The sequence below is a fragment of the Hipposideros armiger genome, unplaced genomic scaffold (assembly GCF_001890085.2).
Source record: "Hipposideros armiger isolate ML-2016 unplaced genomic scaffold, ASM189008v1 scaffold_235, whole genome shotgun sequence".
NCBI classification, from domain to species: Eukaryota; Metazoa; Chordata; class Mammalia; order Chiroptera; family Hipposideridae; genus Hipposideros; species Hipposideros armiger.
In genome coordinates this window covers 2058599-2083181 of record NW_017731585.1, presented here as the reverse complement: position 1 = coordinate 2083181, position 24583 = coordinate 2058599, and the positions used below count along the sequence as shown (strand labels likewise).

At 46.6% G+C, this 24583-nt stretch overlaps 1 protein-coding gene across 3 annotated transcripts in view; it reads left to right on the top strand.

Annotated features, from left to right (window-relative positions):
- WDFY4 (WDFY family member 4) overlaps nt 1-24583 on the top strand; it is a 323059-nt gene that overhangs the window by 286544 nt on the left and 11932 nt on the right. For 2 of the 3 annotated variants that reach the window (XM_019655081.1, XM_019655080.1), the window contains exons 52-57: nt 7747-7900; nt 10756-10847; nt 17807-18019; nt 20479-20626; nt 21911-22095; nt 22934-23092. In XM_019655081.1, coding sequence (XP_019510626.1) covers nt 7747-7900; nt 10756-10847; nt 17807-18019; nt 20479-20626; nt 21911-22095; nt 22934-23092 — 951 coding nt within the window. The remainder of the gene's footprint in view (nt 1-7746; nt 7901-10755; nt 10848-17806; nt 18020-20478; nt 20627-21910; nt 22096-22933; nt 23093-24583) is intronic. The other variant, XM_019655082.1, reaches the window with a different exon arrangement.

Here is a 24583-nt window from a genome sequence, read left to right as displayed (position 1 = left end):
TTCTTCCCCTTCTAACCTCATCCCTGGGACCCTGCTTCCCAGGTTATCCCAGGGGCATAGCTTCTGACTGGGGAGAGCCGTCAGGTAGCCCAGCTGCAGCCAACTGGCTTGGCCAGCTCCACAGCAAATACAGCACATGACCCAAATTTAGGGCCTGACCTGATTCAGGCCTTGCAAGGGTCCTATGCAGAGGAAGGCATGACCGTGGTGGGTGACAAGGGATGGGACATGCACGGACTTGCTCTGACAGCAAAGCTTCACCAAAGGAAAAAGCACGAATGTCCCAGGATTTGTGTTTTTTGGTCTGACCTCACCAGCAAGGTTACTCTTTGTGGTCACTCGTCTGAGTGACCTTGACTCCAAGGTCAGCACTGAGCCCAACTCCTGAGTCTGTACTCTAGGTCAGTATTAAAGCCAACTCCTATGTCCTAGGCAGGAATGGGTAAACAAGGTCAAGGTGCTTCCTCCAATGGGCAAAAGTCCTCCTGTGTTCTGTCTCTTGGCACAGCCTTCTCTCTCCTTGACGGCATAGCTTGTCTAGACATTGTATAACCCCTCTCCCTGGAAATTCACTCAAAAATAATAAATGTGCTTCCCCTGAGCCTTTCTCAGGCAACAAACATTTTAAGTAAGTTTGGTTTGAGCACAGTTAGTCCCAGAGCTGTACCCCATGCCAGGAATCCGATCCAGATGTTGCTCATTAATCCACAAGAAACGAGGATCACTGTTGATGATGAGGGTCATGCATTCCATTCTGTAATGCAGATTTCCATCCAGGGAGTTCTGGAGGCTTCACAAGTTTTCTCCTGGCTCTTCAGTCTAATGCATTAAAGCCCATCTCTACTTGTTACTCAGGGTCCTCCCACATGAAGTGGGGACAGAGTGACATGGAAATAGCATCAGCCACGAGATTTACATCTCAGCTCTGCCACTCAATAGATACAAAATCTTCTGCAAGTTATTTTACCTCGGGAAATGGGAGTTTCTTATGCACTTCTCATCAGGCTGTTGAGGTTAAATGAGAAAATGTGGGTAAAGCCCCTAGCTCAGGGTTGGACACTGCATGGTGATCAATCATTGTTACTGCCCTTCTTCCCCCTGCAATCAGCCAGATGTAATTTGAATTTGGTCCCCTCCGGTTTAAGTTAATTGAGGAAGTCAGACTGTGTCAGAGCATTCCAAGATGGTGTGAGCCAGACAAAACAGGTGTGCTTCGAACCCAGAAGGATATTGGGTTAAGGCTACTTTGAAGCTAGTCACAAGGAGTTTGAGCTTATTTTAGCCAATTTGGCCCATTGGTTACCAGACTCAACTGGTTTGAGATGGTCTAATCCAGTGTGAGATGGTCAGAGCCAATTTTACATGCTTTTAGGTAGTACACAATGGCAGTCATTAGCTCAAGCCTTTGTGTCCCATGCTGAAGTCTGATCTGACTCTGTTTTTTCTGGGTTCAAATCTACCTGTAGCATATTGACCCATCTGAGTCACACTGGGCTCTCCATATGTGCTTCTGAATTGGTTTCACCTACTTTTTTTTTTCTTTTAGCTGAGCCATCCTGCCACCTGTTGGCAGCTCAGCAGCAGCTCAGCCTAGGCCGGGCATCGAACTGCTGTTGCTCAAAGCTCACACTCTTGAGCAAGCTCTTAACCAGCTGAGCCATTCAGCCGGCCCTGGTTTCACCTACTTTTAACTGGCTCTTCTAGTGAGTCATAACTGGTCCACCCAAGCCTTTGGAACCAGCAGAAAAACCAAACAATTTCTGCTTTTCCCTTAGAATCAAAGATGAATTTTAGCTCTTAAGGAAATGGGTACAAAAAGGCTACATCTGGGGGAACATGCCTGGGTCTCCTTTGGGAGTCCTGGGGCCTTCACAGACCTCTTTTGGAATGTTCTGGCATCTTCCTGAACTCAGGCTCTTCCTTGGTCCCACCCTGCCTCCTAGGAGGCAAGTCTATTTTTTCTTAAGAGACCTTTTCTTCACTCTTGTGTGGTGACAAGGAAAGGGGCCTTTATATTCTCAACAGCCCAATCCAACCCCAGCATGGATCATGGAATGGGAAGGCTAAGAAAGATGGAGAGGGTGCCAAATCCAGGCAGTGAGGTCTTCCTCATGGATCTGGGAAGCAGTAAAGCAAGAATGTCAGTAGTTCCAGAGCCAGGTATACCTGCAAACAAGTGTCAGCATAACGAAGTGCATGCTTTTCCATTCTGCATTAAGCAGACTCTGCCTCTCGCCTATTAGCAGGAATAAACCAGTGCCTTCCATGCAGGATGGCTTGGCCATGGGAGTACATTCAGTGTGGAGAGGTGTGTGCCCATGCAGTACACCTGGTGTGGGCCAATGTACTGTTGAGAGGCAGGGATAGCTTTCTTTACGTACTGTGCCTGCCCACTGGCACAATGCAGAGAGATGTGGCCAGCATTAGGGGCTGTCACACGCAGCCTGAGAAGTGCAGTGTGGCATATTCTGGTTCCTGGGTGTCAGGTGTGCTTTATTCCCTTCACCTTTAAATGTGATTAAGTTTGGGCCAGTCTTAGAATTGATGCACACCTCTGTTGTCATTGTGTGTGTTTGTTTTTCTGCCCAAACTTGTTATTACAATGATAAACTTTTATATTCCAGAAAATATGGTGTATGAGCAGACTGCTCAGGTCACAGTATGGCCTGCAGGTAGTGTGACCCAAGCACTAGTTGGCTGTGTGCTCTGTTATCCTCATTTACTTGGAGATGTGAGACTCCTGGCTGCCCGAGCTGGGGTTTGCCTCCTAGGGTGCCGTGATTCTCAGGAACCTCACCTGCCTTGAGGAGCCGGTGTCTGTGGGCAACCAGGAGGCCATGCTGCTGCTGGGGCCACAGCCCTGGACCTCTTTCTGTCCCCATAAGAGCACCAGGTGCTCTCAGGCCTGAGCTCAGACTCAGCGTGGGTGGGGCCGAGTGAGGGAGCCAGTGCCCTGGCGAGGGCACAGTGGTAGTGGTGGTGCCACTGCTGCATTTAATAAGAAGCTGAAATAAAGTGCTGCGTTAATTAAGTCACAGCCCATGTGAAGTCAGCTGTTACCAGCAGCGGGGAAGAGTTTTCTGAACCACCTGAGGCGAGATGGCTGGGTTTTGTGTAAGACATATGCTCGCTGCAGAGAGAGCCGAGAGCCGGCCCAGTCTGTTCACCTGCGGGCTTTGTGGTGCCAGCTCTGGGTCCGGGAAGAGTTGTGTCCAAAATAAAGGTATAATTATGATTATGCTCACTCCACAAGGGGTATTAGAGAAGACACGCATAATAGAATCAGGAAGACCTGGTACAGAGCGTTGGCTCTAGAACTTTCTAATTAATGGTGTTGAATAACTGAACCTCAGTTTCTTCTGACTCAGTGGGCCATAAGGGTTAAGTGAGTTACAGCATGGGAACTGTTTGGCTGTTTCTAAGTGCCCCACACAGGTCCACTATCCTCCCTTCAGAGTAGGCAGCATGTTTTCCAAAATTCCTTTGTGGGTTTTATTTGTTGAGTAAAAGGCTACACCCTATAGGAAGGAAAGCTAATGGCTATTCTGGGGTCAGCCCCATCCTCAACGAAGAGCAGGATTGATGAGGCAGCTGAACTAGTCCATGGCTTCCCAAACCTGGTGAAACCCACAGCTCTTAGCTTACTGAGTAGGGTGTTAGAGGCTGGCATTTTCTCTGGGGAAGCTGACAGAAAGCCGAGTCCAGCTCTCTCTCAGCTGCAGGCATTTGTCCCTTCACTTCTTTGGTGCTGGTATGGCCTCAAAACTGCCCTGACAATGCACGCACTATTTCCTTTCCATTCCACAGGCGTTTGGACTTCTGTGCCCCTCTTGCCCCTGTTGCAGGACCCCAGCCCTCCTCACTTCCCCCCCCCCATGCCCCATCTCCTATTTCCAATAACTTCTAAATCCTTTTTATTTTTCTCTTTTGAGTCCCTGCTTACCTTCCCCATGCACACTGAGATTGGGGCCCACACTCAGGATTGCTTCCCAGTTCCTAGTCTGTGACGGGAAAGGGACATAGGGACTGGGCTCATTCCGCACCTCTTCCTGTGTGCCTGGCACTGCACAAGGTGCATTACACACGTGTGCATACACACACACACTCTCACACTCACTCCTACACTGACACACACCCACATTCATCCGCACTCACATTCTCACGCACTACACACTCACACACACATTGTTTTCCCACCCACAGCAATCACCCAGGTTTGCAGAGGAGGCCATGGGAGGGTAAAAGGATTAAGGAACTCACTAGAGTTCACACTGCAAGTGGGTGCTGAAATTCCCACTCTAGTTGTCTTGGTTCCAAAGCTAAGGTGCTTCCCACTGCATACTCCCTTTTTGATGAACAAAGGACAGTGGCTTAGGTCAACTGATGTATCCACAGTGTCCTGTAAGTCAATTGTTTACACAGGATACTTTTAAATTACTGGAAAGAATATCTGTCAAGAGGGTTGTCAGCTGCTCATAAAACCAATCCCATTATTTGGATGTGGCAGTGGGTTGATTTGGGTCAGATCACCTGAAAGGAACAATAGGCTTTCTAGCACATATTATAAAAACATCTATGTGTTTAAGTGTCCTTGGGCACATACAGTTACTGAAATTTCTGTGGCAGTGAGTCAAGGATTGAACATTTTATTTTTTTCCAACATAGTTTTTCTACCCATATTGCATCAGGATTTAAGAATGTGGCCATTTAAATGCTGATCCAGGGACACAGGTGCACATAGACTTGGTCCTCACTCAGAGTAGTGTCTTTAATATAGAACACTCCTTTCAAGGGTATTTCCAGTTTTGACTGATGTACTATACTTATGGCATTTTTTCATATTTTAACTCGTGTCAATGTTCAGTAACAAACCTTTTTGGTCACATCTTCTCTCATCATTTTGTTTCATCTCTTATCAAAATCAAGCACCTCTTAAAATATTTTAATTGAGGAATGATATTTAGGATTATGTTATTTCTGAGCCCTTAAATATTCAAGATATCTTTCTGGAGTCTTTACATAGGAACAGTGTTTCAGCTTGGCATACAATCCAGTCACTGTAACCTTTACTTCAGAAACCTCCAGCCTTGTCTTCTGGCTTTAGTGTCACCTGGGAAAATTCTGCTGCCAAGAGGAGGCTGCTCCTTTATTGATAATAATAACCTTGCTATTATTTTTTTGGTCTGTTTGGATACACATAGGATTCATTATTCTTGATATTCAAGAATGTCTGAAGAATAGATTTAGGAGTAGATCTTGGTTCAGGATTCTCTCTGATCACTTGTTTCCACCCAATCTCTAAACGTAATTTTGTTTTGTTTTATTTTGTTTTGGACTTTCCATATGGATGTGTTCTATAAACCTTAATTGTGATTCTCTGCTTCATTGCTCTCTCTTTCTTCCTTCTACTTTCTCTTCCTTTTCTTCTTCCTTCCTTTCCTGAGAGTCAAGTCCTTGTGGGGACTCATTGCTGGCAGCCACCAGACTTACAAGTAACAAAGCAGCTTCACTTTTCTTCTAGGAAATTGGTGTTTCTTTTGTATTGCAGAAGTGAGAAAACCCATTAATTTTGAAACAAATGTATGCAAATACATTTATTAATATAGGAAATAGGAAAATCAGTTATTGCTTCCTTTATAAATAATACAGGCTTAAGTTTTAAAGATATTACTTTTGCTAAAATGCATTAGACAGCTGTGAAAAAAATAACATTTTTCTTTGTGGTAATATCTTTAACCAAGTTTGTAGCACTAACAATATTTCCTATGTATATATTATTTTTATTTAATACAGGTAATCTTTTTATTACCAAATCATATTGTTTCTCAGGAGATTACCATCAGCACTCATAAAAGCTGCAAAAGGCCAATGGGACACGAGGCGGTATCAATCTCCTGCAGATGTAAGGCTGGGCTACAGATTAAATACGCAAAGCTCTGAATATGTTTCAATGAACGATGCGTTAGGTGCAAATTTGTTTAGAAGCACTCTCCCCCCATTTTGTTTCCATTTCAATTTGAATCAGATAGCGGATGTCATCCCCTAATTTCAAACAAGAGCAAAGTGACCTTGGAAAAAAACCACATCTTCAAGCTGCCCATGTACTATGTGTGTTTGTGAACCTAGGGGTAACTGTGTCTCTTGGTGTGCCTGTCACCGTGCTGAGAGTGGCCCGTGGATCTCACTGGATCCTCAAGTCTTATTCGGAAAATTGGCCAGCCTGCCATGATGTCCAGGTGTGGCCTACCTCGGGGTGTGGCAGGCTCTCCTTTTTCAGAAAGAGCTGAGTGCCCTTGGCCCATACATAGTAGATGAGGTTTGCCTAGGCCCAGGGGCTCCCCCAGTAAACAGGCACAAGGCTAAGCATGGCCTTTGGAGTTGCAACCATGGGAGTGATCCCTGTTCCGCCACTCATTGCTTTGGGAAAATCAATAAACTTTGAGGAGTCACTTTTCTGGTCTGAAAAATGGAAGTGTTAATTCTTTCCTAATACACCTGCTATGAGGACTAAGAGAGAGCATCTATGTGCATATAACGTGCTGACATGGAGTAGACTTGCCAAGAGAAGGCTCTTGTTACCCTCCATACACCAAGCACCTGCCCAAAGTTGCCTTAAGTAAATGCTGGTGGGAGAACTCAGCCCTCTGAAAAGTGAAGGGAGCTGACGGGGGCAAAGGAGGGACTGACATTCTGAGATCTACCCCCTTTGTTCTTGGGGCCATGTGTGCACAATGCAGAAAGTGACAGAGGAAGGCAAGTCCTGGTTGAACAAAGGTCCAGCCTTGGTGGAGACAAGTGAACTGTCAAATTCCAGGCAGGAAGGTGTTCCTAAACTTAAGAAGACCCCAAGCCCAGTTTCAGAAACTCTTTCCTGAAACCCCACTGCCCCCAGTGTCTTTATTCCTCCAACTGCAACTTCTCTGCCTCCTCTGATCCCCAAAACCACTTGATGAATGAGACGAGCAGGAAGTCAAAAGACAGAATTTGCCTTACGTCTAACCCGGTCCAGTTGCATCAAGCCACCTGTGGAGATGGGACTGGAACCAAGGCTGGCCTTGACTGGTGCTGCAGATGTTTTGTCTTCATGTACCAGTGACCTGTTTCCTGAAGGCTGGTAGGCCTCCTGCTCTCCATCTGCAGGCATTCTCCCTCCTCTCAAGGCTGCTATATTAGATGTCACCATGCTAGGTTAGGCGACCTGACTTACCCTGCTTTCTCCCACCTCTGTTCCTGTAAAGCCTTGCCCTCTGTTCAGAGTGCTCTGCCATCTTCTCCATCACCAGGCTTGCAGACTCCCCAGGGGTCCACTTCTCCAGGAAATGTACTCACCCCCACATAGAACATCTGACTCACTCTTGGTCCTGTAGTTGGTTCATTGGATCCTGTAATTGTGCCCAATTCAGAGCTGGCCTTCAGCAAATTTGGAGAATGGTCAGATGAATACTGTGGTTTTCCTATCTTTGATCTGGCCCCTTTATTGCAGTTATTATTATTCACGCCTCCTCTGTGGAAGCTCCCAGTACAAGGTTCCAGAGAAAGGCTGAGTGAACAGATGCATGAAGAGAGCATCACATGCATGCATGGACTGATGAATGAATGTGTGTGGGGGAGTGAATGAAAATTTCTGATGGCGGAACCAGCGCCTCAGCAGCAGAATGGACAAATGGAGGCCCACATGGGTGGTGCCTGCACAGCCAGAGTTCTCACCACATGCAGCTGATCATGTCAGCCCCTTTTTCCTTGTAGGGTGGAAGCTTCGATGTGGCAGATAGAATGTTCCACAGCATGAAGAACGCATGGGAGTCAGCCTCCAGAGAGAACATGAGTGATGTCAGGGAGCTGACCCCGGAGTTCTTCTACCTGCCCGAGTTCCTAACCAATTGCAATGCAGTGGAGTTCGGTGAGTGGAGGCCTGCGCGAGGACAGTGTGGGCCGGGCAGTGCAGGGGTCTCTTTCCCACAGTTCGGAATTAACTTTGCCAGTATCTTTGCTGAGCAACTAAACAGGCACCTCACCAGCCCTGTGCAGTTAGTATGAGAGCTCCACTGAGTGGCAGCACCCAAAGAAAAGATGGGAACTGAGGAAGGGTGCTGGGCCCAGCCGGCCAGAATTGCTTTGAGCCACAGCTTCACCCATAACCCTTCCACTGAAGGTCCCAGGCCTTAATCTGTAGCGAAGGGTGGCCAAGGAGCAGTAGCCCTTTTTAATAGCCAGGTCTGGCGCCTCCCTGCGGTGTGACCTTGGGCAAGCCCCTGACCCTCTCTGGCCCCATTTTCCTCCATGTCCTACAAATTGGCTAATCTGAACTCCATGGGTGGGACCCAGAGATGCTATGTCTCCTGAGACAGGTTGCTGGGTGGCGTTCAAGGGCAGCTGTAGGGGCACCCTGTGGCTCCTCTTCTTTCTCCAGGCCCCACCCCAAGATGAACCATGCCTTCTCACTGACTGCTTCAGTGGAGAAAAAAACATTTCAGGAGGCCCAGCAGCCAGGTCCCCTGCAGGTGTACCTTAGGAGCCTCCGCTGCCCATGCCAGGGTGACTCCTGGAGGGGGGGTGTGGTCAGAGCCTGGGTCGGGGGGGTGGGCAAGTCTCCATCCAAGGCAGGGCGATGGAATCACCCGCCCTGTGAAGGACACTTATGAAGTGTCACCAGCACACACATGGGGCCACAGAGTTCCCCTTCCTGGGGGTCCTGCTTCTTCCAAATGGCACATTTGGGCATGTACCTCTGTCACGTCCTGCGTGGCAAGGGCAAATGGGACACGAGAGGGGCGGCGCAGATTGAATAAGATCAAGAGACAGAAGTCAGATTTGAGAGCAAGACCAAGGGACTCAGCCTAAGAAAGACTGAGCCCTGAATTAGGTCAATGCTTGGCTTTTATTGAGAATTTTCAAAAGAAGCAAAACTGCAGAACGGTGAATCATTAACCGTGTATATGTGGGTGCCTTAAGGCTTGTTCCCATTATCAGACCCCTTTGTACTCCAACAAATGCTATGCCTTCATACATCACTGCACAGCCCCAGGACACTCTGTTACATGTCCTCCCAGGGGAGACAACTGATATCATTCCATCAGGTCTCAGTTTTCCGAGACACTTTCTCGACTACAGGGTATGAGGCTAATGCAGAGGGGGTGGTCGTGGGATTGGCTGTAAGGCAACATACCTCAAGCAAAGCCAAGAGGAGGCCTAGGGGACACGGTTGAGGGGCACTCATCTCTTTTTCAGTGGTTTGCAGCCAAAATACCATGGAATCTTTAGAACATGCCTGTGGCCAGGTTTGTGCCCATGGCCAGTCTGATGCCATGGAACTTGGTGGCCTCGACAAGTTCAGGTTCTCAGTTACTCACATGTATGAGAGATAAGAATAGACAATGCAAAGGCCAGTCCCCACGAAGCATGGGGTCCCAAGAAAGCAGTAAGGGGACCAGGGACAATGGAAGCCATGAGAGGAGTGGCCAGCCCACCTGGGTGAGGGGCATGCTGAAGGGGTGCCCACTGTGTCTTGGGAATGAAGGTGGAGCTCCGTGCTCAAGTGGGAGAGGCTTAGTTGCAGAAATGGCTCCCATGCTGAGGACTAGGTGTCCTCAGAGCAGTCAGGGAAACAGGGGTTATTGAGCACCTAATGTGTGAAGGCAGTTATGTAGGCACTGGGGATTTAGTTGTGTCTCCTAGAACAGATGGCCCTGAAGGTGTTTATATTCTGTGCAGGAATGTGGGAAGGGGATGGAAAATATGCACAAATAAATAAGTGAAATATTATCTGATGCTGAGAAGTCCTACAAGAAAAGAAGGTAGGAAAATAGTTCGATTGGGACTCAGAGGGCCTTGTGTTATTCTGATTCCCAGGAAGCACCTGCCTGAGGAGGTGACAGGTGAGCTGAGACTGAATGATAAGAAGGGCCAGGCCAGGTACAGCCCTGTAGGCCAGAGAGAGAAGGGGAAGATTTTATTCCAGTTGTACCATGAAGGGTCTGGAGGGTTTAAGCAAGACTATAGCTAATGTTTGTTGAGCAACAGTCATATGCCTAGAATTATTCTAAGCGTGTTATGTGTACTTTGTCGTTTAATCCTTATTCCAGCCCTGGGAGGTAACAGGTGGGAAAAGTCAATCCCAAAGCCATTAAGCAACTTGCTCAAGATTGTGCAGCTAATGAAGAGGAGAAAAACTCAGACTTGAATCCAGGCTCCACTTTGTAATGTCTGGGGAGCTCCCTCTGAAAACCTTGTTGTCCTCACTTTAAAAATGGAGAGAAACTGCATAAATTATAGAGCTGAATGAAGATTCAGTAAGACATAGTGTGCCAAGCACCTAGCATAGTGCCCTGGCATAGTTAGGTGCTCCAAATATGATAGCTTTTATTGTTGTTGTTGTTATCTCCTTGTTTCAACACTGTATAGAAAGCACCTAGATGGGAAGGCATAGAGTGATGGGAAGGAAGAAGTACAAACAATGATGGCACTACGATCATTTTATGTAACTTGCAAGTCAAGCATAGACACTGCCTGGGAAGCAAGAAGGGCTTTATGGAGGGGTCAAAAGTTTAGAGACCAAGTAGGAGTATTCCAGACAGATGAAGTAGGGACATTCTGGACAGAGGAGGCAGGAAGCAGTGTGGCCTGTGCAGGACATAGCCCACAGCCTGATCTACATGGGATCAGCAGTCTTAGACAGCACAGAGTTACACCCCCTGGTTCCTAGCCCAGTTTGGGCTACCGTTTACCCAAAGCTCTGCTGTTTCTCACCCCACTCAGGCTACATGCAGGACGGGACAGCACTGGGGGATGTGCAACTCCCTCCATGGGCTGATGAGGACCCTCGGAAATTCATCAGCCTGCACAGACAGGTGAGTTGATCATGCCAAAGTCTCTGGAATCCTGAATGAAGACTTCAGCATCCCCTCCATTTCCAGGGAGGCTTTCTGTGCAATTTGGAGGGCTAGCAATAAGCACTTATGAGGCTCCTAAATCTACAGAGCCCAGAGAAGGGGCTGGGCTCTATGCCCCACATTGGCAGGAAAAGGCTTGGGTTCTGAGCTTTTTCAAAAGTTCCATTAGGCTTTGTTCTTGTGCCAGTTTACTGTGGGACTCACTGCGGAAAGCAAATTCAGACTCTTGTTGGATGCCCTGGAGGGCAAGTCAGTGTCTTTAGCCAGCCTAATAGGCAGGGCCACACCATACTGCCTAGTACAGTTCAGAGACTGGCTGGAGGCCCCAAGGGGTCCATACTGGCCAAAGGATTTACCAGGACTGGGAAGGACTTGGCTTATTACCCAGAAAGGCAGATGTGGGTAGAGGGCAGAGGCCATTTTGGTACAGATATCCTGGATCAAATGCCTGGGTTAGTGTAAACACATGAAAAAATGTTAAACATTATAAGTCATCAGGGAAACAAACATTAAAACCACAATGAGATGCTACTACACTCTCACAAGATTGGCTAAAATTTAAACTACTGATAAAACCAAGAGTAAGCAAGGCCATGGAACAACTAGAATTTCCTAAGGCAAAATGGTAGAGCCACTTTGGAGAAAAGCTTGGAGTTTCTCATAAAATTGAAGATGCATTTACCATATCACCCAGCAATCCTACTTGTAACTATCTGCCCAAGAGAAATGAAAATATGTCCACAGAAAGTGTATAAGAATTTATAAGTTTTATTCATACTAATCAACAACTGAAAAACACCCAAATGTCCATCAACTGGTCAATGGATAAACAAATGATGCATGCACACAACGGAAAAGTACTTAACAATAATAAGGAACAGATTACTAACTCATGGAGTAACATGGATGAATCTCAAAAGCATTATCCGAAGCAAAAGAAGCCAAAACCCAAAGCTACATACTATGGGGTTCTATTTATGTGACAGATAGTCTGTAAAAGGTAAACCTATAGGAACTGAAAGCAGGTCATTGATTACTAAGGTCTGGAGTAGGGGATGACAGCAAAGGACTACAACACAACTTTTTGTCAATATGAATGTTCTATGTCTTGATTATGGTGGTGGGTACATGACTGCATACATTTGTCAAAACACATTGAACTGAGGGGCTGGCCGAGTGGCTCAGTTGGTTAAGAGCTCGCTCAAGGGTTTGAGCTCTGAGCAACAGAGGTTCTAGTGTGGCCCGAGCTGAGCTGCCGCTGAGCTGCCAACAGGTGGCAGGATGGCTCAGCTAAAAAACCCCCAAAAAACAACAACAACAACAACAACAAAACAACACATTGAACTGTACACTTTTAAAAGGTGAATTTTATTGTATGTAGATTATAACTAAAAAGAAAAAAAAATCTGGGGAAGGCCTGATTACTAACAAGGAAGCTGGGCCTTTTCTTCTGTTCTCCCTTTGCAGGGAGAAAATTCTTCCCTGGTTTATCCTTGCCTTGCCTCTGAAAATTCAGTAATCGCACTAAACCCTCCCACAGTCCTCTGGTCTTGAGTACTTGGGCCAGAGATAAACTTGACCTTCAGGTGACAACAGCCCTCTCCCCAGATGTTCTCAGAAAAGTTCTTGGCCTGGGGTGCGTGAGAAAGCTCACTCTACAGACATGACTGCAGATGCCAGTGGTGTGGTGGGGAGCCAGGTTGATCAAATCACTACACAAATAACAGGGAAACTGTATCTGTGAAAAAATGCTATGAAGGTTAGACATACAGTGCCATGAAATATGTTAGTGATGTGATCCAGGGAAACTGGGTGGTGATGATAACAGTGGGGAGAGCTCCTTTGGTGGAATGAAGATTGTATTGGAGTGGATTAGGATGTTAGTGACTGATGTCATTGAAACATCAGAGTAGAAACCTCTGAAAACCCTCTACTCCATAAAAGCAATAAGAGTAATGGCAAAAGTTGTCATAACAAACTTTTCAGAACTCTGAAAATTAACCAAAGGCTTATAACAATCAGAGGAGGGCTCCTTCAAGAAAAATGACTGAATCTTGGTAAAATAGCAGGCTTTGTGGTGTTTTAACTTGCGCTATTTCTATGTCTCCTCTCCAACTCCATAGTAGCCTTGAAAGACAAGAGCGTATAATCACAGAGAAAACCAACAGCCTGGCAGTCATCGGAGGGGGAAGGATGGGGTTGGAGTTCTTTCAAAGACCCAAACCCAGAGAACTCTCATTATTTGACCTGTCTGTTGGTTCCCTGAAAGACCCCACTCAGAGCCTGCCCAGTGCAAACAGCCTTTTCTTCAGTGGCATTTATCAAAAACAATTAGAGTCAGTCATTTAACACTGTGGCTGCTAGAAGCAGTAGATAATCATTGACAGACAATATTCTGGCTAACCAAAAAGCTTAAAAGAAAAAGCTGGAAAATAAGATGTTTCTAGGAGGCCTTGAAAACTTCAGAATACCCCTGGGAACCCAGAAGGACACCTCTCTATCTGTTGGGGCTGTTTTCATGCACAAGGCAGTGCTCATATTCAAGAAAGACCTGAAAAAGCCCTAAGCTCTCAGTTCTGGCTGACATTGAGGCTTGCTGCAAGCAGGATATAAAGGTAAAGGCAGAGTTTTAAATTGCTTGGCTGGACATTGAAATCATGCCCTAACATGCACAGAAAGCCCCTTGGCAAAGATTGGGAGACTTACTGGTTTCAGGCACTTAAGGAATTCTTCATCCACTCATCACTTCACCATTAAGCTAACAGAGCAGAGACTTCAATGGACACATACACCATGAAACACAGACTTTATAGAACTAGTTCAGAAAAGTTACTAAACAAACAACCACAACAAACAGCAGCAACAACAAACCCTGGGGAAAGGGGAGAATCTGATTTCCAGAACGGCCACATCAAGATATGTATAATGTCCAGTTTTCCACAAAATTTATAAGGCATGCAAAGAAAAAGACAGTATGAACCATACACAGGGGATGGGGAAGCAGTCAATAAAAGCTATACCTAAGAAAACTCAAACTTTAGACTTACTAGACAAAGACTTTAATCTACTATTGTAAATATGTTCAAAGAACTAAATAGAACCATGTTTAAAGAATTAAAGGATGGTGTGATAATAATGTCTTACCAATAGAGAATATCAATAAAGAGATAAAAATTATAGAATAGAACCAAATAGAAATTATGGAGCTGAAAAGTACATTAACTGAAATGAAAAATTTGGTAGAGGGAATTGATAGCAGGTTTGAGCAGACACAAGAGAGAATCAGCAAACTTGAAAGATAAATCAATTGAGATTATCAAGTCTGAGGAACAAAAAGAAAAATTAATGAAGAAAAATGAAGAGAGCCTAAAGACTTGTATAACAACATCAAGCATACCAACATACACATAAAGGAAGAACTAGAAGGAAAGGAGAGAGAGAAAGAAGCAGAAAGAATATTTAAAGAAATGATAGTTTAAAAATCTCAAATTTGATGCAAAACATTAATTTATACATCCAAGATACTCAAGAAACTCTAAGAAGGATAAATTCAAATAGATCCGCAGCCAGACACAACATAATCAAACTGTCAAGAGATAAAGTCAATAGAAGAATCTTCTTTTTTTTTCCTCAAATCTTGCTTTTTCTATTTTCTTTCATTTTCGAGGTTCACTTGTATTCTTTTTTTAAAAATTAGTTTCAGGTATACAACACAGTGCAATAGTTATACTTTTTACCCCTCAAAGTGACAACCCCTCTACCCCAATTTGCCGCCCCACTCCCCCTGCCCTGATATCATACATATCTATTACAATTCCATTGACTCCGCTCCCACACTATACTCCACATCCTGTGACTATATATATATATTCAATTATAGTTGACATATGATATTATATAACATCAGCTTCAGGTGTACAGTGCAGTGATCAAGCCTCTACCCCATCCATGAAGTGGTCTCCCTAACAAGACATGTGACCATCTGATACCCTACAAAATATTTACAACATTATTAATTATACTTTTTACCCCTCAAAGTGACAACACCCTCCTCCAATCCACTGCCCCACTCACCTCCCCCATGTCATACATATCTATTACAATTCCAGTCAATAGAAGAATCTTGAAAGCAACAAGAGAGAAGCAAGTCATCATCTAAACTATATCTTCAATAAGATTAATAGTTAATATTTATCAGAAACTATGGAGGCCAGAAGGCCAGATTATGGTATGACATAATCAAAGTTCTGAAAGACTGTCAACCATGAATTCTATATCCAGAAAAAATATCCTTCAAAACTGGAGAAGAAATTCATTAAGACATTTCTAGATAAATAAAACAGAGAATTTATCACAAGCAGACCTGCCCTACAAGAAATACGAAAGGAAGTTCTTCATCTTGAAATAAAAGGGCACTAGACAGTAACTCTAATACATGTAAAGAAATAAAGGAAGTGAGTAATGATAAGGAAATGGAGATGGTGAGGATGGGTAACAAAAATTCTGATTGTGAAACAAAGAATAGTACCTGGAGGAGACGTCAGGTTAAGGAGATGTAATGGCTTTGTTTTTAAAATTTTTAGTAAGCATGTTTAAGAGACAGTGGGAAAGAGAAGTTGGATATACAAGAGAAAGATTAATAAATTCTTGAGAAAGCTGGAATCCAAAACAAAGGTAGAGGGTTAGTTTTATGCAAGAGGTGGGACAGCTTCTTGACTTAAATAGTTGAGGAAGGGAGGTCAGGGAGTGGCAGATGAAGGTAAGTTTATATGTGTTCTCAGGAAGATGTAAGAGCTTTTAATTGACTTCTATTTTTCTCTGTAAAGCAAGAGGCATGGTTAACTGCTGAGAGTGGACAGTCGGAGAGGGTCCAAGTTGAGGAAAGTGCAGGAAATATGAAACAGTCATGTAGAACAACTAAGCATGAGTTGTCCAGAAAAACATATCTAGGTGTTCTGGCAATGCTCAGTGTCCATCTGAGATTAGTGACCCAAAATTATAGGGTAATCAATTTGCCCCCTTGTGTGATGTTCTCCAGATACTCTGGTGTAGGCATAAAGACAGAAAATACTTGAGTTTTCTCAGAGCACTGTGAAAAGACACGTACACATGATTAAAAAACATAACAAGATATATTGGCCATAGTGCTATTGAAATGATGGCCCACTAAATCTAAACTGGGTCAAAATGTGGCGAAAGACAGAAGAGTGTTGATAGATTAACAAGTATAAAACAAGTGAGGAGACAAGGGGACTGGAAGTACTGATAAGGTGGAAGAATAGTAAGAAGTAGTCAAAGAACCAGCAAGGTGAGGGTATGGCTTTCACTACCTGGGATGTTTGAATGAATGATTTTGAAAATAGAGCAGTTAAAGATACTGACACGGGTTAATGTGTGTCTATGAGAGTGAGTGACTTTAGGTAGAATGCAGGCAAAAGTCATTGGAGAAGTGAAGCTTAAGAAACTGAGACGTGAGAGACTGAAAACACTAAGGATGGCCATAGCAAACCTTGAGCTCTGCTTAGCAGAGACAGGTACCATCTGTCCCATGAACTGGGCATCCAAACACTACTCTACATTTCCTCTTGCTCTTGTGTGGAAACTGTTGAGAAATACTGCCAACCTGAGTGCCCTAATCTCAGCCAACACCACCCATCTGCACTATGTCCACAAAGGATCAAGTATACTTGGACTCCTAGGGTAAATTATTTCTGTTTCCTGTTAGATGGCACTTTTAGTCAGGGGCAGATGTTGCTGGCTCCCAGTGGGAGCTTGTTCCTGAGGGGGTGGCAATTAGGTCCCACTTAGAGGCTGCAAACTCAGAGCCAGGCTCTGTGGCTGAGTCTGCAATATTTCCTGTCCTCCTGCCTGGGGACAGAGAGCCTGCACATGGCCAAAATATTCCTCAAAGACCTCACACGTGCCCCTGAGGTGCATGGGTGAAATGCTCTTGCCCGCTGCATGCCCTGGACTGGACAGAGGGGCCCCAGGCAGGAGAGTTCACATTGCCTGGGACTGAGCTGCACGTCAAAGGCAGGTCCTATTCTTTCCCTTCCAGGGTTGACTTAGAAAGAGACCCAGACCCAGCTGTCAGTAATTTCTAAATGAAGTGAGATCTGCTCAGAGGAACTGGATGTCCCCTGTGGAGTTCTGAGGCCTGAAAGTTGGGGGCTGGGATAGTAGTTTCGAAAAGCACAGGTGAGCCTGTCATCCCAGGAGTGGGATAATCATACCTGCCAGCAAACAGTGGTGCTAATGGGCAGAGACAACGAAAATCCCAAGCCATGCCTGGCACATAGTGGGTACCCAGTGTAATCATCATAGCTAATACTACATGGAGATCAGCCATGGGCACAAACTAATTTGCACATATACCCACAAAGAGGTACAATTACTGTTCCTATTTTGCAGATGAAGAAACTGAAGAACAGAGATATTAAGGAATGTAAGTGGCAATGCCACAGTCCAATCCTCTACAGAGTGTGTTCTCTTAACTGCAACACTTAGTCTCAAAGCCTCTGACATTCTCTGGTCAGAATCAGCGCTCCCTTCTTCCTATGTCAGAGCTCAGCAGGACCCCACATTTTATTTTCAGTCTGGTCTGTTCCATTTAGCTTTCAGTCCCCAGACCTGCATGACATAGCTATTCGGATCCCCATAGTTATTTTGTGGAGTGGATGAGCTGGGGTTGTGGGAGAAGGCGGATGTGTTTTGCTACTAGCTGGAGGCAGGAATTGGGTGGTCCTTGGGTGGCCTGCACATCTGCCCAGTTAGAACTCACCCAGCTCAGCGAGGTATCCCTCATTTCCTGTGCAAAGCCAGTGTCCTGAACCACATGCCACCTCCTGATCTGTGCAGTGAGAACACAAGTTTCTGAGAGGCCTGCATTTTTCATGCTCTTTGGGTTTTGGTTCCAGGCTTTGGAAAGTGACTTCGTCAGTGCGAACCTCCACCATTGGATAGACCTCATTTTTGGGTACAAGCAGCAGGGATCGGCCGCAGTGGAGGCTGTTAATACCTTCCACCCCTACTTTTATGGTGACAAAATAGACCTCAGCAGCATCGGTGACCCCCTGATCAGGAACACCATCCTGGGGTTTGTCAGCAACTTTGGACAGGTGCCCAAACAGGTACAGCATGCCATGTCCTTTGTCTTCCTTCCTCAACACAGTGTATGCAGTGTGAGCTTGGGAGGGAGAGAGTGAGGACATTTTCTCCTGGGATAGGAGCAAGAAAGAGGGCTTGAGAGGCAAAATGGTCTCTGAGTGTCTTCCTATGCCTTCAATATCAAGGCTTAACCCTCAGCTACCACCTGATGCTGATGAAGATGATGACATCATTAATGATAATGATGAAGGTTTCATTCATCTGTGATGTATTTGATAGACACTATGATAATCCACAGGATTTAATTCTTTACATGTATCTACACTCTAGGGTTGTTGTGAAGGTCCAATGAATTAGGACATCAAGGGCTCAGAAGTGCCTGAAATATGATTAGCACTCAACAAATGTTAGTTATCAGTGTGATTACCTCATTGAACCCTCTTATAAGCTCTGTGTATAGGAAGTTTTCTTTTACAGGTGAGGAAACTGAGGCTCTGAAAGGCTAAATAGTTTGCTTGTAACTGCAGCATTAGCAGGTGAGAGGTAGAGCTCTAGCCCCATCTGGCTGGCTCCAAAGCCCATGTCATATTGCCACCGCTGTGAGAGCATCTCAGTTCTGCACCCTGGGCTCCTGATGAAATGGCAGGGATCCCACATGAGCCTTTTTCTCCAATGGCTCTGTCCCCTCTCAGGATAGTTACGTGGCAATGTGAGGTTGTGCATTCCTATTGACACCCTGATGGATGGTGTGCAGAGGAGTTAGGTGTTTATTTAATTGATCCTAGCCCTCTTGATCCTCACACTTAAGTGCAGTGTAGAGAAGCTTTGCTCCTGAGCACAGCCAGCTGGAGTAAGAAGCATGGCTCCTCGACTGGGGTCCCAACTTGGCAGTCAGGAGTCACACTGGGAAATGAGTGCATAAGCCCAGCCAGTTCCAGAACCATCCCGGGCAATGGCCTTCCCCACATGTAACCATGAGGACTAGACAGGCTCATCTCGTCAGTGCAAAACTAGTAACATCTTTTCTACCTGGTCTTACGTGACATGCTCGTGTTTGCCCAGCTCCCAGAAAGGGACACGTGGAAGGGCCTGAGGGGGACTTGGAGAATGGATGGCACCTCCAAATGTGAGTTTGCCCAGGGAAGGCTTGGAAGAAAGGAGAGAATTTTAGGAAAGAAGCTTGAGTATCCTAATGGTCTCATTTCTTTTATTAAAAAAATAGAATAATACAAAAAAGCAATTAAATAATTAAAAATAGCACACCACCACTATCCGACTGTGTCCTCTGTTATATACTCACAATCCTTGTCCATAAGCAAAAATATTTTCACATCCATGTGATCATGGAGCACACACAAGTTTAGATTCTGATTTTACTTCATTATATTTCGTGTGAGTTTTGAAAACTATTTCTAAATAATTATCAGAATTAGAATTTTTCATGTGGTTCCAGCCTGAAGAGAAGATTAAAATGCTTCAGGGCTGTGCACTGTTCCATCAAAGGCTGTGCCTGATGGAGCTGTAACAGGGACCCGGGGCTTCAGTCATTCTGCTGTGCAGGAAGAATGTTACTTATTTAATGCTCATTTAAAAATCATTGTTCTGATTTCTGTTTCCAATGATCACCCACCCAGCTTTACTCGATGGTTCAGCATCTGATGGAGGGCTCTCACTGAGCCAAGGCTGCTCTGAGTCCCCCAGCTCCCTGCTGACCTTCCACCTCCCCACCCCCTCATGGTGCCCAGGGATGTGCCCACTGGTTGGAGAAAGCAGTCCAGCATGGCTCAGTTGTGGGGGAGGGAATGGTGGAGGGATGGAGCTGGACTCCCCTGCACTCTCTGGCCCAGAAGCAAGGATTCCGCATGGGCTTGCACTTCATGCTTCGCCCGGTTATGTGAAAAGTTTGGCATTGGGGACAATTTAACAGTAGAGATCTAAGAAAAATGAAAATAAGAAAGGCTACTGCTAATGGGGTTTGCCCACACTCTTTGGAATATTTGAATGCATGCTATTAGAGAATTCTGTGTTGATGCCCAGATGGATGTGCTTACAGAGTGTGTGTAAGGGAAATGGAAAATGTGAGAAACAGCTTAAGCAAACGAAGACAGACATGTGATCTGGGAGGGAGAGGGCCATTCTGGCCCTATGATATGAGAGGCAGCTCTTGAGGTCATCTTTTCTCCATGCAACTTGGTGAAGAAGACAAATTCTGCAGCCAGGAAGGTTATGTTTGCCAGTCTTGCACTGTGACCCCGAGAAAGTAGCTACTCCTCTCTGAGTCCTAGGCCCCTCAGCTGTAACATCTGAGTGTTGAACCAGATGGTTTTGGCTATGCTGACTATGCTCATCTAGGTCAGGAGCAAGCCCAGCCAGGAACCACCCAGAGCAGAGGTGCAACTGAGAGTCACATAGGGATGACTCCTCCTCTGGCCGTCCTCCCCAATGACCTGTGTGGTGTGTGTCTGTCCCCTCGCCTCTCCAGCTCTTTACTAAACCTCACCCGGCCAGGACTGCTGCAGGGAAGCCTGCCTCTGGAAAGGATGTCTCCACACCTGTGAGCCTGCCCAGCCACCCACAGCCCTTTTACTGCAGCCTGCAGTCGCTGCGGCCCTCCCATGTCACAGTCAAAGGTGAATACCTTGCCTTTCTTAGTTTGGTTCCCTGTCCCACAGTTTTCCCTTCAGTGACTGGTGTTCCTCTGGAGCAGCGGTTCTCAACCTTCCTAATGCCACAACCCCTTAATACAGTTCCTCATGTTGTGGTGATCCCCAACCATAAAATTATTTTCGTTGCTACTCTATAACTGTAATTTTGCTACTGTTATGAATCGTAATGTAAGTATCTTTTTGTTTTCCGATGGTCTTAGGCGACCCCTGTGAAAGGGTCATTCGACCCCCAAAGGGGTCGCGACTCACAGGTTGAGAACCACTGCTCTGGAGGTTCAGGGGTGTAGACTTCGGCAGTGGCTTGGGGTTGGACTGTGTCACAAGTCACAGCAGTAATCCGGAGAGCCCTCTGCTCTGGAACCGTATAGGATGACCTCTGTCAGCTCCTGACTTCTGGAGCTGTCTGTCTGTCTGTCTATGTGTCTGTCTGAGACACACACCTCTCTCTTTCATGTACACACACACACACACACACACACACACACACACCCCTCTCTCTTTGTCTTTCTCTTCATACACACACACCTCTTCTCACCTCCAAAGCTGAATGGGGAAGTCCCAGGTTTCCCGAGGGAGGGTCTCCTGTCCTTGATACCTGAAGTCGCCGTTGCTCCTGAGCACCCAGGTGGGCCTGCAGCCAGCAGCCAAGAGCATGTCCCCCGGGGCAGATGGCCCGGGTGGCCCGGGTGTGAGTTCCAGCCCTGCCACTTCCTAGGGAAGCTGTGTGTGTAAAGCCTGATGTCCGTGTCACCCCGGGGTGTGCACTGCTTTTGTGAATCCCACTGCATGGAACATTCTGATCCCAAGAAGTATAACATCGGATTTGTTGCAATTTTTTCCTTTGAAGTCCAAGAACAGTGTCCTTGGCATGCCCAGCCCTGTTAGATATGGTGCCTGGGAGGGGCAGGAAGAACAGAGCCCTCCAAGGCTCCCATGGTTGTGCCATGTGCCCCACAAGCCTCAACTCCTTCTCCCCTGCCACCAGCCCCTAAGAGACATGGGAGGCCTGCATGGCCACACACTGAGTGTATGTGCTAAGTCAGGGGAGGAACTGAGGGCCAGGGGACCGGCTCAGGGCCAGGGTCTAATGCGGCCCCTGGAGTGAGGCCTGGGACTGAGGTGCCTTGGCGAGCAGCCTCTGCCTGTGTTTTGCCATCGGCCTTGCCTGCCCCTGGTTCCTCTCTGGGCCCAGATAAAAGCAGTGTTGCCCTTGGATATGTGAGTGCCACCATACTGACTGGGGGGCAGATATGTACCTTTTCTCTCTAGGGTCAGAGTCCCCCAAAGGTGCCATCGGCCACATCGTGTCCACCGAGAAGACCATCCTGGCCGTGGAGAAGCACAAGGTGCTGCTGCCTCCTCTCTGGAACAGGACCTTCAGCTGGGGCTTCGATGACTTCAGCTGCTGCCTGGGGACCTACGGCTCTGACAAAGTGAGCACGCCAGGGGGGCAGGCTGACCACAGGGCTCAGCTTCCTTCCACTTGGGGCAGAGGTGGTCAAGAGATGGGTGAGCCCAGAGTAGGCACAGCCGCCCATGGCCCACATCCTCCAGGCGGCTGTGTCCCTAGCCCAGGAGTGAGAGGGCTTGTGTGACTGTGCCAAGGGGCCTTGTGAGCCAAGCCTCCAACCACATTCCAAGGAGTCAAGCTTGTAAGTTAGCAGTGCCCGATGTCACCACCACAGTGGTCTCTGCCACTGGCTGGTCACTTGGCTGCACCAAGTCCACCCAGACTCTTAGTCTGGGTGGGAAGTCCTGGGGGGGCTCCTCCAGCCCCAGGCATGGCTTAGTCTCAGAGAACACATACTGAGTTTTCAGCGGTGCCAGAAGCAAGCCGTCTGGTTGCTCGTCCTCTACCCTTGCTTTAGGCCATCCAGCTATCTCACCTTCTGGATGTGGCCCTGGCTGCCTCCCCAGCCCCCTCCCTTCCCTTTCTCCCCTCCTACTAACCCCTCACTCCATCCTATAACATGGCCTGAATTCACTGCCCACCAAGCTCTCTCGCCGTGCTCACAGGGGATTCACAGGGTCCCCATAAATGCTTGCTCACTTGTTTCTCCCCATCTGTTAGAGTATGAGCTCCTTGGAGATAGGCTTGGGATGACTTACACTTTGTCACTAGGGTCAGGCTCCTGAACAAGTGACATGTCCACACGGTTCATGGGCAGGCAGCGACATCCAGACCTGCCTGCATCCCTCTGTCACCCTGGCACAGGATCCCAGTCCCATGCTGGCTCTGGTACCCATGCTCACCCTGCTTGTCTTACACAGATCCTGATGACATTCGAGAACGTGGCTGCCTGGGGACGCTGTCTGTGTGCTGTCTGCCCATCCCCCACAATAATCATCACCTCTGGGGCCAGCGCTGTGGTGTGTGTATGGGAGCTCAGCACGGCCAAGGGCCGCCCAAGAGGCCTGCACCTCAAAAAGGTATGGTGCCTTAGGCAGCTGGGTTGCTTGGGCAGGTGTGATACATCGGGCAGGTACAGTGCCCTAGCATGCCCAAATGCTCTGACCTCAGGAGCAGGGAACACAGTGAGGCACTGTGGCTGGCATACAGCTCTGTGTCATTCAAAGGACCATTTCATGCCCACAGGTGGATTTGACAAGTATACAGGGGCCACACATCAATGAGAGATGCCACTTCCACATCAGTGCCAGTGAAACTGGTTTCCTTGAACTAGAAAACATGTTTGAGCATTTGCCATGGACACTGATGTGGATATCCTCGCTTTACCTTCTCAACAGCCCTATAAAATAGGTACTGTTAGCATCCCTACTTTATTGTGGCGGATAAGAGGTACAAGGAAGTTAGTTAAATGATTCATCCCAAATCACAGAGCCAAGAGATGAAAGACTGTTTGAGAAGAGGGAGGTTGTGCAGGAGGCGAGCGCAGCTGAGGAGGGCAGAGGACTCCGCTGGCCCCACCTCGCCACTACTCATGGTGATGAACAGGGCTAGACACTGTTTACTGCAGAGTCTGCACTTAATCTAATCTTGTAAAGCAGGTATTATTCCACTTTCAGAACTGAGGCTCAGAAAGGTTGAGTTCGCATTTTAATCTAGGTTTGTCTAACTCTAAGCCCCATGCTTTCTTCCTATGTACCCTTGAACTTGCCCAAGAATATCACTAGGGGACACTTCCAACTCTAAATGCAATTTCTTTTTACATCTGTTTTGCAGTTAGCCATATAGCCCCAAAATAACAAGAAACAAAATTAACCATACAAAGCTCCCCATAGACCAGATTTCCAAAACTGAACCTGTTCCACTGGAACTGATACTGGGTTTCTCAGGGTGTTTCCAAGCCACCCCAGCACATGTGTGGTGTGTGGTGGGCACTCGTAACCATGAGGTGAAGGAATAAATCATCAGCTCTGAGGGAGCTGATTAGTTCTGCAGAGACGGTGGCACCTGTGGAGAGGCAGCTGTGTGGGTCAAGTGCAGTCTGCCTTCCCCAGACTCTCAGAGAAGTCCTCCAAAGACATCCTTGGAGCTCCTGCCTTTTCATGTTTTTACATTGCTCCTTTCCATCAACTGCTGTGTCAGGGGGCTGGGTTTTTATTCTGGACCTGAGTGAAGAGACTGTGCTTTACTCTGTAGAGCGCCTCTCTCTCCCAAGACTAACTTTGGGATAGTGGGAGGTCCAGACCAACCCCAAAACAAGCCTTTGTGAGCTAGAGAAAGGACCCTCCCCCTGCTGCTCCAAGGTCCTGTTCAGTAGTGGTGACGCATCGTCAAAGCATTGGTATTGATGGCATACAAACTTAATTTATCATCTCTCCTCATTCTAAATCAAGAGAAAAAGGCATGGGGAATCCCACATGCTTTTATTTCCTAGACAAAATAAAACCCTTTATCATTGACCTACAGAGGCTGACACGGCCTTGGGGAGCCTCCAGACCACCAGCTGCTCAGAA